Raw genomic sequence first — 13,294 nt, forward strand, 5'->3', positions numbered from 1 at the left:
GCTGGTTTTGAACTCCTGGCCTCAAGTGATCTTCCCACCTTAGCCTCCCAAAGTGTTGAGATTACAAAGCATGAGTTACCGCACTCGGATATAAAAATTTTAGATTAACGGCCGGGCACGGTGGCTCATGCTTGTAATCCCAGAACTTTGGGAGGCTGAGGCAGGTGGATCATGAGGTCAGGAGATCGAGACCATCCTGGCTAGCACGGTGAAATCCCATCTCTACTAAAAACACAAAAAAATTAGCCGGGTGTGGTGGCAGGTGCCTGTAGTCCCAGCTACTCGGGAGGCTGAGGCAGAAGAATGGGTGTGAACCCGGGAGGCAGAGCTTGCAGTGAGCTGAGATCATACCACTGCACTCTAGCCTGAGCGACAGAGCCAGAATTTGTCTCCAAAAAAAAAAAAAAAAATTTAGATTAACATAGGACTACTTTTTCAAAAGCTTTACTGAGATATAAATCACATACCATACAATTTACCCATTTAAGGTGTACAATTCAATGGTTTTTAGTATATTCACAGATATGTGCAGCCATCACCACAGCCAATTTTAGAACATTTTCATCACTTCAAAAAGACATCCTGTTCTTTTTGCTATCATCCTGTTATCTCTCTGTCCTTTACCACCCCCAGCCCTAAGCAACCAATACTCTACTTTCCATCCCCATGGATTTCCCTATTCCAGACTTCTTTTTTTGAGACAGAGTCTTGCTCGTCACCCAGGCTGGAGTGCAGTGGTGCGATCTTGGCTCACTGTAACCTCTGTATCCCAGGTTCAGGCGATGCTCCTGTCTCAGCCTCCCGAGTAGCTGGGATCACAGGTGCTCCTCACCATGCCTGGCTAATTTTTTTGTATTTTTAGTAGACATGGGGTTTTGCCATGCTGGCTAGGCTGGTCTCGAACTCTTGACCTCAGGTGATCCACCTGCCTCGGCCTCCCAAAGTTCTGGGATTACAGGTGTAAGCCACCACGCCCCGCCCCTATTCTGGATTTTTATACGAATGAAATCATATAGTATGTGGCATTTTGTGACTGGCTTATTTCACCTAATACAGTGTTTTCAAGGTTCATCCATGTTGTAGCATATATCAGCACTTCATTCTTTCATTCTTCTTTTTCCTTCAACTTTTAAGTTCAGTTACATGTGCAAGACGTGTGGGTTACACAGGTAAATGTACCATGATAGTTTGCTGCACAGATCATCCCATCATCTATATATTTATTTATTTATTTTTATTATACTTTAAGTTCTGGGATACATGGGCAGAACGTGCAGGTTTGTTACACAGGTATACATGTGCCATGGTGGTTTGCTGCACCTATCAACCCACCATCTACATTAGGTATTTCTCCTAATATTATCCCTTCCCTTGCTCGCATCCCCCCATCACCTAGATATTAAGCCCAGCATCCATTAGCTATTCTTCCTGATGTTCTCCCTCCCCCAACCCCCATAGCACTTCATTCTTTTCAATGGCCAAATAATATTCTATGGTATGGATGTACTACTACATTTTGTTTATCTATTGACCCATTGATGGACATCTGAGATGTTTCCATCTTTTGGCTACTATGAATAATGCTGCTATTAACATTCATGTAGGCCAGGCATGGTGGCTCATGCCTGTAATCCCAGCACTTTGGGAGGCTGAGACAGGCAGATCACTTGAGCCTAGGAGTTTGAGACCAGGCTGGACAACATGGTGAAACCCCATCTCTATAAAAAATACCAGAAAAATTAGCTGGGCATAGTGGTATGTGCCTGTAGTCCCAGCTACTCGGGAGGCTGAGGTTGGAGGATTGCTTGAGCCCAGGAAGTGGAGGTTGCAGTGAGCCAAGATCATACCTCTGCACTTCAGCCTGGGTGATAGAGCCAGACCCTGTCTCAAAACAAAATAAAACAAAACAAAACAACAACAAAACCATTCATGCATAAGTTTCTGTGTGGTCATGTTTTCATTTCTCCTGGGGCTATATACCTAGAAGTGAAATTGATGGATCATATAACTCTATGTTTAATCATTTGAGAAACTGTCAGACTATTTTGCAAAGTGACTGCACCATTTTACTTTCCCGCCAGCAATATATGAGGATTGTTGTCACATTCTCACTAACACTTATTATCTAAATCAAACTTTCTGATTCTAGCCATCCTAATGGAATGTGAAATGGTATATTACTATTTCTTTGCTTTTCTGAGACAGTGTCTCACTCCGTTGCCCATGCTAGAATACTGTAGAGCAGTCATGGCTCACTGCAGCCTCAACCTTCAGGGGCTCAAGTGATCCACTTCAGCCTCGTGAGTAGCTGGGATTACAGGTGTGAGCCACCTTGCCCAGCCTATCACTGTTTTCTTATGACAGCTTTATTGAAATATAATTTATATACCATAAAATTCAACCATTTAAAGTGTGCAATTCAACGGTTTATAGTATATTATTAATTTTCTTATATTGTGGTAAAATATAGATCACAAAAAATTTGCCATTCTAACCATTTTTAAGTATGCAATTCAGTGGCATCATTTATATTTACACTGTTGTTCAACCACCACACTGTCTATTTCCAAAAGTTTTTCATCATCTCAAACACAAACTCTGTAACCATTAAGCAATAACTCCCCACGCCCCCCTCCCCTCAGCTCCTGGTAACCTCAAATCTACTTTCTGTCTCTATGAATTTGCCCGTTCTAGGTATCTCATGTAAGTAGAATCATGTAATATTTGTCCTTGTGTTCCTGGCTTCTCTCACTTAGCATAATGTTTTCAAGGTTCATCCATGTTGCAGCATATACCACATTTTGTTTATCCATTCACCTGGTCTTGTTTGTTTTGTTTTTTTTTTTCTGAGATGGAGGGCCTCCTCTGTCACCCAGGCTGGAGTGCAGTGACTGGATCATGCCCGCCTAATTTTTTTTTTTTTTTTTTTGGAGATGGGGATCTTGCTATGTCACCCAGGCTGGTCTCTAACTCCTAGGCTCAAGTAATCCTCCCACTTCAGCCTCCTAAAGTTCTGAGATTACAAGCATGAGCCACTGCCCTCTGCCTGCAATGACCATTCATAGGCATGTGTCCTTGTGCATATTGTAGGAGTTTCTCAGAGGGAAACAGCTCAATATAAGGTTCTATAATTTAAAAATACGAAATATTTCTGGCATATAGAAAGGTTTACAGGATGGTATAATGAGCTCCTTTGTATCCACCAGCTGGCTTAAGGAATAAAATATCATCAATACAGTTGAAGCCCTCTTTCTCCAATCTCATGCTGCTTTTTGCCTCACTGTCTTATTCGATATTTATCATTCCCTTACATTTCTTTGTCCTTTTACTATATATGTATGCCACAATTTATTTTATTTTTATTTTTTTGAAAAGGGGTCTCTGTTGCCTAGGCTGAAGTGCAGTTACTTGATCTTGGCTCACTACAGCCTCAATCTAGTGGGCTCAAGCTATCCTCCCACCTCAGCGTCCTGAGTAGCTGGGACTACAGGTACATACCATCATGGCTGGCTAATTTTTTGTAGAGACAAGGTCTGCTACATTGCCTAGGCTGGTCTTGAACTCCTGGCCTCAAGTGATCTTTCTGCCTTGGCTTCCTAAAGTGTTGGGATTTCAGTTGTGAGCCACGGCACCTGGCCCACTATTTATTTATTTATTGAGACAGAGTCACACTCTGTTGCTCAGGTTGAGTGCAGTGGTGTGATCACAGCTCACTGCAGCCTCGACCTCCCAGGGTCAAGTGATCCTTTCACCTCAGCCTCCTGAGTAGCTGGGACCACAGGCACACACCACCATGCACGGATAATTTTTTATTTTTTGTAGAGACAAGGTCTCACTATGTTGCCTAGGCTGCTCTTGAACTTCTGGACTCAAGTGATCCTCCCACCTTGGCTTCCGAAAGTGCTGGGATTTTAGGCATGAGCCACCACACCTGGCCCAAATTACTTTTAATTACATTTTTAAAACTCTGTTTATTTTTTCTATTTTAATCTCTGTATATTATATGTAAATTACAGTTTTTTACCTGGTTTGCTGCAGACAGCCATTTGCATCTTGCGGCAGAGATTAGTCAGTTCGCATAAGAAATTATAAACACGATGGCACTCAAGTTCATCCCAACCTGCTGTTAAGGTCTGAGGAAAATAAAGAAAACATTGCGGATATTCAGACTATCAAGTCAAAACGTAAGTCACACCAGGCATGGTGGCTCACGCCTGTAATCCCAACGCTTTGGGAGGCCAAGGTGGGTGGATCACCTGCAGTCAGGAGTTTGAGACCAGCCTGGACAACATAGTAAAACCTTGTCTCTACTAAAAGTACAAAAATTAGCCAGGTGTGGTGGCGGGCACCTGTAATCCCAGCTACTCGAGAGGCTGTCAGAATTGCTTGAACCTGGGAGGCGGAGATTGCAGTGAGACGAGATCATGCCACTGCATTCCAGCCTGGGCGACAAGAGCAAAGCTCTGTCACAAAAAACAAACAAAACAGGCCGGGCATGGTGGCTCACACCTGTAATCTCAGTACTTTGGGAGGCCAAGGCGTGCAGATCACAAGGTCAGGAGATTGAGACCATCCTGGCTAACATGGTGAAACCCCACCCCTATTAAAAATACAAAAAATTAGCTGGGCGCAGTGGCATGCACCTGTAGTCCCAGCTACTTGAGAGGCTGACAGGAGAATCACTTGATCCCTGAGTGGAGGTTGCGGTGAGCTGAGATTGTGCCACTGCACTCCAACCTGGGCAACAGAGAGAGACTCCGTCTCAAAAACAAAACAAAACAAAACAAAAACAACGTAAGTCACTACTGCCTTATGAGTGTAACTGTTTTTAGCACATGGTCAAGGTGATGTGCAATTTTTACCCATTATGGAACAGTCAAATTAATAACAAATTTATATAAATAAAACTTGGAAAGCTCCAAAATCCAGTTTCTTTTTGGTTGGAAAGGAAGTATCTTTCCAGAGAACTTTTTTTTTTTTTTTGAGATGGAATCTCACTATGTTGCCCAGGCTGGAGTGCAATGGAGAGAACTTTTTTATTGTTTGTTTGAGAAGGTTTAAATGGTACTGAATCCTGAACTTTGACAAGGTGAGGCAAATAACTAAAACCCTGAACACAGTTTAGATATCTCACTTACAACCATGCTGTGGCTTTAAGACTAGAGTAGAACCCCTTTGACCACCCCCCCCAGTTGTCATTTATGATATTGCTTATAAATGAGAATGATCCAATTTCAATGTGACAATTCTGAGCATTTATTTATGACTTTTTTTTTTTTTTTTTTTTGGTAGAGATGGGGTTTTGTCATGTTGGCCAGACTGGTCTTGAACTCGTGACCTCAGGTGATCGGCCTGCCTCAGCCTCCCAAAGTGCTGGAATTACAGGTGTGAGCAACTGTGCCTGGCTATTTATGACTTTTGAATGTGAACAACCAAAAAACTTTCATTGGCTGGGCACAGCAGCTCATGCCTGTAATCCCAGCACTTTGGGAGGCCGAGGCAAGTGGATCACTTGAGGTCAGGAGTTTGAAACCAGCCTGGCCAACATGGTGAAACCCTGTCTCTACTAAAAAAAAAACCACACACACACACACACAATATCTAGGTGTGGTGGCAGGCCCCTGTAATCCCACCTACTTGGGAGGCTGAGGCAGGAGAATCACTTGAACTCTGGAGGCCGAGGGTGCAGTGAGCTGAAACCGTGCCACTGCACTCCAGCCTGGGTGACAGAGCGAGACTCCGTCTCAAAAAAGAAAAAAAAAATCAATCTGGCCAGTCGTGGTGGCTAACGTCTGTAATTCCAGCACTTTGGGAGGCTGAGGTGGGCAGATTACCTGAGGTCAGGAATTTGAGACCAGCCTGACCAACATGGCAAAAACTTGTCTCTATTAAAAATACAAAAATTAGCTGGGTGTGGTAGCACATACTTGTAATCCCACCTATTTGGGAGGCTGAGGCAGGAGAATTGCTTGAACCTGGGAGGTGGAGGCTGCAGTGAGCCGAGATCGTGCCACTGCACTCCAGCCTGGGCGAGAGAGCGAGACTCTGCCTCAAAAATTAATTAATTAATTAATAAAAACTAATCTTATTCCCTGTGGAAGGACATACAAGAAACTGATAACTGATTATTTCTGGTGAAGGAAACTCAGTGGACAAGGAGAGAGACTAACTTTTTACTTTATACATTTTGTACCCTTGGAATTGTACAAGAATACATACATAGGTATTACATGTCCCAAAGAAAGAAAGAAGTAAGTAAAAAACAAAATTAAATAAGAAAAATCTGTCTTGGAAGAAGACTAGTAGGAGGGCTTAGACCCCTGGGATCTGGGTGAGTAGGAGTTGGTGGTTGGTAGGCTGAGCACAGCAAGATTCTTACAGGTGCAGTGCCTGCCTCACAAGGTTGTTGTAAATTTAAATTAGTTAATACATGTTGTTGGGTGTGGTCGCTCACGCCTGTAATCTCAGCACTTTGGGAGGCCGAGGTGGGTGGACTGCTTGAGGTCAGGAGTTCGAGACCAGCCTGACCAACATGGTGAAACCCTGTCTCTACTAAAAATACAAACAAATAATTAGCCAGGTGTGGTGGTGGGCGCCTGTAATCCCAGCTACTCAGGAGGCTGAGGCAGGAGAATCGCTTGAACCTGGGAGGCGGAGGTTGCAGTGAGCCAAGATCATGCCATTGCACTCCAGCCTGGGTGACAGAGTAAGACTCCGTCTCAAAAAAAAAAAGAAAAATACATAAAAATATATTAGTCAATACATGTAAACTGCTTAGAACAGTGTTTGGCACATAGTAAGCTGAATAAACGCTAGTTATCTTCTTTGTTTACAATAAAAGATTAGTCAAAATGTTCTTGAAATAATACAACCGATTACTAATATCACACCTTAAATAACTAGCCCAAGACTAAACTCATTGTATAGATAAATACAGATACACACATGTACACACATCATCCCATAATATTTCTAATCTTTACAACTAGTAGAAACTTTGAGGACACCAATTCTTCAGGAGGAGTAACCTTCATTCAGTATATAGAATGGTTTGGGGGATAAATAAATGTCAAACATTTTTTACCACTGAGAAACTCAAAACAAAAATCTGAGATAGCAAACACTATTAGATTAATACATTCTCAAATCTTTATTTTGCTCTTCTTAAGATTATTATAACTTTATTAACCTATGAAAAGAGAGACTGGATATTCTATTTTTTATCAGTTCCAAAGGTATCCCTTTTCTTCTCTGATTTAAAAAAATGTACCTGTAAAAACATGCCATAACATGTTAATCCTAAACACTGCATAGGAGCTGCGCAGCCATTGAATTTAAAGCAGGAAACCTGTAAAGAGAACAATGTTAATACCTCCTTGTCAGTGAAACTATAGTTTGACAATGGTGGAACAATGGTTTGACATTCAAATTTGATGGAAATAAGCAAGAATTTTTTCAGCACCTATTCTGATCAACATTGGTTACATAGGTGGGGATTATAAAAGTAGTATAAAAGTCTCGGCCGTGCACGGTGGCTCACGCCTGTAATCCCAGCACTTTGGGAGGCCGAGGCAGGCGGATCACGAGGTCAGGAGATCGAGACCATCCTGGCTAACATGGTGAAACCCCATCTCTACTAAAAATACACAAAAATTAGCTGGGTGTGGTAGTGGGCACCTGTAGTCCCAGCTACTCAGGAAGCTGAGGCAGGAGAATGGCATGAACCCGGGAGGCGGAGCTGGCAGTGAGTCGAGACCGCGCCATGGCACTCCAGCCTGGGTGACAGAGTGAGACTCCATCTCAAAAAAAAAAAAAAAGTCTCTACTCTCAAGGAGTTCACAATTTATTTAATAATAATAATATTTTTTTTTTATTTTTTATGATGGAGTCTTTGTCTGTCACCCAGGCTGGAGTGCAGTGGCATGATTTTGGCTCACTGAAGCCTCCGCCTCCCAATTTCAAGCGATTCTCATGCCTTAGCCTCCCAAGTAGCTGGAATTACAGACACCACCAGGCCTGGCTAATTGTTGTACTTTTAGTAGAGACGGGGTTTCACCATGTTTTATAACTTCTTGTATAAAACCTTTTGCCAGTTTAGTAGAGATGGGGTTTCATGCCTGTAATCCTAGCACTTTGGGAGGCCAAGGTGGGCGGATCACGAGGTCAGGAGTTCAAGATCAGCCTGACCAACATGGTGAAACCCCGTCTGTACTAAAAATACAAAAATTTGCTGGGCGTGGTGGCACACGCCTGTAATCCTAGCTACTTGGAAGGCTGAGGCAGGAGAATTGCTTGAATCTGGGAGGCGGAGGTTACACCGAGCTGAGATCGTGCCATTGCACTCCAGCCTGGGCGGCAGAGCGAGACTCCATCTCCAAAAAAAAAAAAAAAAAAAAAAAATTAGCCGGGTGTGGTGGCACACGCCTGTAATCCCAGCTACTCGGAGGCTGAGTCAGGAGAATGGCGTGAACCCGGGAGGCAGAGCTTGCAGTGAGCCGAGATCGCGTCACTGCACTCCAGCCTGGGGGACAGAGTGAGACTCCGTCTCAAAAAAAAAAAGTTATATTTATGAATGTCATGCTTTAGGAAGTATAATCTTAATTCAGCATACACAACGGTTTGGGGAGTAATTAATTGGATGACAGAAAGGTCATCTGGGAAGCTGCTATAATAATATAGACCAGAACTCAATGCAAATGCTGACATGAAAAAGTTGGCCGGGCAAGGTGGCTCATGCCTGTAATCCCAGCACTTTGGGAGGCCAAGGTGGGCAGATCATCTGAGGTCGGGAATTCGAGACCAGACTGTTCAACAGGGCAAAACCTCGTCTCTACTAAAAGTACAAAACTTAGCCAGGTGAGGTGGTGGGTGCCTGTAATCCCAGCTACTCAGGAGGCTGAGGCAGGAGAATAGCTTGAACCCAGGAGGTGGAGGTTGCAGTGAGCCGAGATCATGCCGCTGCACTCCAGCCTGGGTGACAAGAGTGAGACTCCGTCTCAACAAAAAAAAAAAAAAAGAAAAAGAAAAAGTCAGTGTTTCAGAAATAGCAGATACCACTGAGTGTAGAACTGAACCATCAAGGGTTGGACGTATGCTTGGATTTGTATATAAAACTGAGTCTTATAAAGAGAATATGCCCAAACATATTAATACACATTTCTAAGCCTATTATCATAAAATGTTTGTCTTTTATATATTAAAAATACTTTCCTATGTTTCTATACATTTAAATAAAATTTCAAAATTCAGAAATTATTTCACTTTAATACAATATCTAAATCACTATTTTAAAACTTCCTTAGGATTTGTATGTGGTATAAAATATACTTTATACTCTGAGAAACCTAATAAACTTGAATGATGTGCTTAGTTATATATGAAAATTGTTTTATAACAAGTGAAAGATTACTACATTTCGACATTATATAATCTCTAAGTACTTGGTAGAGTATTAGATTATAATAAATCAATTTTTTAGTGCTAATTCATGAAATTCTACTAATACAGAGTAAAATGAGCATAAGATAATAATAAAATATCTTTACTGGATATCAAGATTGTAAACTAATTTAGAAGTATGATCTTACTTCTGTGAGTATCTTGTGAATGTATTTTAGCCTTTCCTTGGTGGGTAGCAGCAATGTGCATCTTTTAAACAGTAGACCTAAGAAAGTAAAGAGACATAAGAAAAAATGACAACAATACAATTAAGAACATCAATAGAGCACAGAATAATGTTTCCTGAAAGTCAAATATGGTATATCACAGTGGACTATGAGTTGATATGATTTCTAAGAGAAAGTTTGGGAGGAAGGGTGCAAAACACTTTCCATTTATGGTATTTACCAAGTGACTCTGATGCTCATCTAAGAGGCCTTGGCATAAAATCTTCCAAAAAATTGTTAAATTGCTACTATAGGACACATGGAAAAATACATAGAGTATAAAAGATACAATAAGACAAAGACATACTAGAGAAATTTTATTTTGTCTTTATTCCATAGAAAAGAGATTTCAATATCTCTTGAAATTAACCTTATGTCCACAAAGGAAAATGTTTTAAGAGTTGTTAATCTAAAACATGAAAAGAATGAGAAAACAGATTTCTTTTTTTTTTTTTTTTGAGACAAGGTCTTACTCTGTCGCCCAGGCTGAAGTGCAGTGGCATGCCATCATGGCTCACTGCTGTCTCGACCTTGTGGGCTCCAGTGATCCTCCCACTTCAGCCTCCCAAGTAGCTAGGACCACAGGCGTGTGCCACCAAGCCCAGCTAATTTTATTTTATTTTTCTTGATACAAAGTCTCGTTCTGTCACCAGGATGAAGTGCAGTGGCGTCATCTCCGCTCACCGCAACCTCCACCTCCCAGGTTCAAGTGATTCTCCTGCCTCAGCCTCCCGAGTAGCTGGGACTACAAGTGCACACCGCCACGATCAGCTAATTTATGTATTTTTAGTGACGAGGTTTCACCATGTTGGCCAGTATGGTCTTGATCTCTTGACCTCATGATCCGCCTGCCTCGGCCTCCCAAAGTTCTGGGATTACAGGTGTGAGCCACCATGCCCGGCCCAAGCCCAGCTAATTTTTAAAAAACATTTTTTTGCGTAGAGACAGGGTCTTGCTTTGCTGCTCAGGCTGGTCTCAAACTCCTGGGTTCAAGTAATCCTTCCACCTTGACCTCCCAAAGCACTGGGATTAAATTGCACTGGGCCGAGAAAACAGGTTGTGCATCCCTCTCTCCAAATACAAAAATTTAAGTCATAACTACTTAAAATTTCAGAAGCTAGATTTTTTTTTTCCACACAGAAAGTATCCAGTTAGGATGAAATATCTATCTCTTCCTTCTAAGATATCCTTTTATGGGACTTGCATGCTAAGAATGTATAGGATTTTGTATACAGATACTTTAAAAAGAAAAAAAAAAACTCCTCAATTTCTCAGTGAGATGTGTAACTTGAGCTACAGTGACAGGAAGTGTGTGATTTGTTTCCTCTAACTTTAAACGTTCTATTTTCCTAAAATGGCCATACATTGTTAACATTCCTATGAGGGCAAATGTCCTCAAACTAAAAATAAGATATATGGTAGGAAAATATATACCTGAACCTCATGACTTTTTTCAGCTTTCATCTTCTTTGTATTTACGTTTTTACATAAGATTATAATTACTTTATATAATTCTGAAGAATCTATAGGAGTCTAACTTATTTTTAGAAGTTGCTATGTTTGAGTAACACATGAACAGAATTGAGTTTTGAACAAAAACCCTCTTTATTTTTGTATATAAAAAGACATTTTTCATACTTGACAACTAAGGGAAAAGAAAAAAAAGACATTTTTCAGTGTTTGGTTTTTAAGCTGAGTTCTTTCCCTTCATACTTTGGTATCCAGTTTCACAGCATATCATAACTAAGGAATTCCAGGCATTAATCCTTAGAATTCTACTCCTGGGCACAATTGATCCTCCTGCCTCAGCCTCCTGAGTACCTGGGACTACAGGCACATGTGACTGCATCCAGCCTTATTTTGGTATGCTGATTGCCTAATATAAAACTCCTATTTTTAAGGATTACAACTTACCATAAACCCAATACTGGCTGTTAAAAAAAAAAAAAAAAAAAAAAACCAAAAAAAAAAAACCACATGTGCTCTGCTATACCCTTTAGGGACGAACTTTTTTAAAGTTCGTCCCTAAATAGAGTCAGATGTAATGTTCTTTCCACATTGGCCATCTGCTCTGTTTTATATGAAGAAACAAATTAAAATTTATAATTGGCCAAGTACGGTGGCTCACGCCTGTAATCCCAGTACTTTGGGAGGCTGAGGAGGGCAGATCACTTGAGGACAGGAGTTCGAGACCAGCCTGGCCAACATAGTGAAACCCTGTCTCTACTAATACAAAAATTAGCTAGGCATGGTGGTGCATGCCTGTAATCCCAGTTACTGGAGATGCTGAGGCACGAGAATTGCTTGAACCCAGGAGGCAGAGGTTGCAGTGAGCCGAGGTTGTGCCATTGCACTCCAGTCTGGGCAACAGAGTGAGACTCTGCCTCAAAAAAAAAAAAAAAAAAAAAAAAAAGAAAATTATTCTTCAAAGCATTGTGTGTGTGTGTGTGTGTGTGTGTGTGTGTGTGTGTGTCTGTGTGTCTGTGTGTATATGAATATGAGACAGGGTCTCACTCTGTTGCCAAAGCCAGAGTGGATTTTCACAATCGACTCACTTCAGCCTCGACCTCTGGGGCTCAAGTAACCCTCCCACCTTAGCATCCTGAGTAGCTGGGACAACAGGTTTTGTCCCCTAATTTGTTTCCTCTAACTTTAAACTTTCTATTTTCCTAAAATGGTAATACACTGTTAACATTCCTATGAAGGCAAATGTCCTCAAACTAAAAATAAGATATATGGTAGGAAAATATATACCTGAACTTCATGACTTTTTTCAGCTTTCAGCTGGGCCACCATGCCCAGATAATTTTTTAATTTTTTGTATAAATGGGGATCTCCCTGTGTTTCTCAGGCTGGTCTTGAACTCCTGGGCTCAAGCGATCCTCCCATCTCGGGTTTCCAAAGTGCTGGGATTACAGGCATGAGCCACTGTGCCCGGCCCAAAGCACACCATTCTGAAAATCTTATTTTAATGTCTGAAAATAAGGCTGGATGCAGTCACACATGCCTGTAGTTTCAGATACTCAGGAGACTGAGGCAGGAGGATCGATTGTGCCCAGGAGTATGGGCCAGCCTGGGCAACACTGCAAGATCCCATCTCAAAAAAAAAATAGTGAAAACAATAATAGATCAGGTAAGAATGACAACATGAGAAAATGGTAAGTATATCAAACATTTACTTAAAGAATTAGTCATAAACCAAGTGTTTGCATCAAAATTAAATAGAAAGTTGAAGTCCTTACATGAATAAAACCATTTAAAAAAGCTATTAAGATCAATACATATTTGTACTTTTTACTGAATTATACATATAAATTGTCTTAGTGTTTTTGTTAGTTTAAGCAATTGAGACTTGATCAGGGAGAAAAATTTCTTTCAGATCAAAACCAAAGTATAAGCTCTACTGTATTACCCAGGTACCACTTCCTCTACAACTAATGATGAATTAAAAATAATTCTTTCTCTTCTTTTTTTTTTTTTTTTTGAGATGGAGTTTCGCTTTGTCACCTAGGCTGGAGTGCAGTGGCGTGACCTCGGCTCACTGCAACCGCCATCTCCTGGGTTCAAGCAATTCTCCTGCCTCAGCCTCCTAAGTAGCTGAGAATACAGGCATGTGCCACCATGCCCGG

At 41.2% G+C, this 13,294-nt stretch overlaps 1 protein-coding gene across 2 annotated transcripts in view; it reads right to left on the reverse strand.

Moving 5' to 3' along the window:
- The window catches only part of FBXO47 (F-box protein 47), a 30,028-nt gene that overhangs the window by 10,135 nt on the left and 6,599 nt on the right, over positions 1-13,294 (reverse strand). For both annotated transcript variants that reach the window (XM_054546633.2, XM_024235069.3), the window contains exons 4-6: positions 9,588-9,664; positions 7,271-7,348; positions 4,025-4,133 (exon numbers count right to left, since the gene is read on the reverse strand). In XM_054546633.2, the coding sequence (XP_054402608.1) occupies positions 4,025-4,133; positions 7,271-7,348; positions 9,588-9,664 (264 nt within the window). The remainder of the gene's footprint in view (positions 1-4,024; positions 4,134-7,270; positions 7,349-9,587; positions 9,665-13,294) is intronic.

This window comes from Pongo abelii, chromosome 19 (assembly GCF_028885655.2).
Source record: "Pongo abelii isolate AG06213 chromosome 19, NHGRI_mPonAbe1-v2.0_pri, whole genome shotgun sequence".
NCBI lineage: Eukaryota > Metazoa > Chordata > Mammalia > Primates > Hominidae > Pongo > Pongo abelii.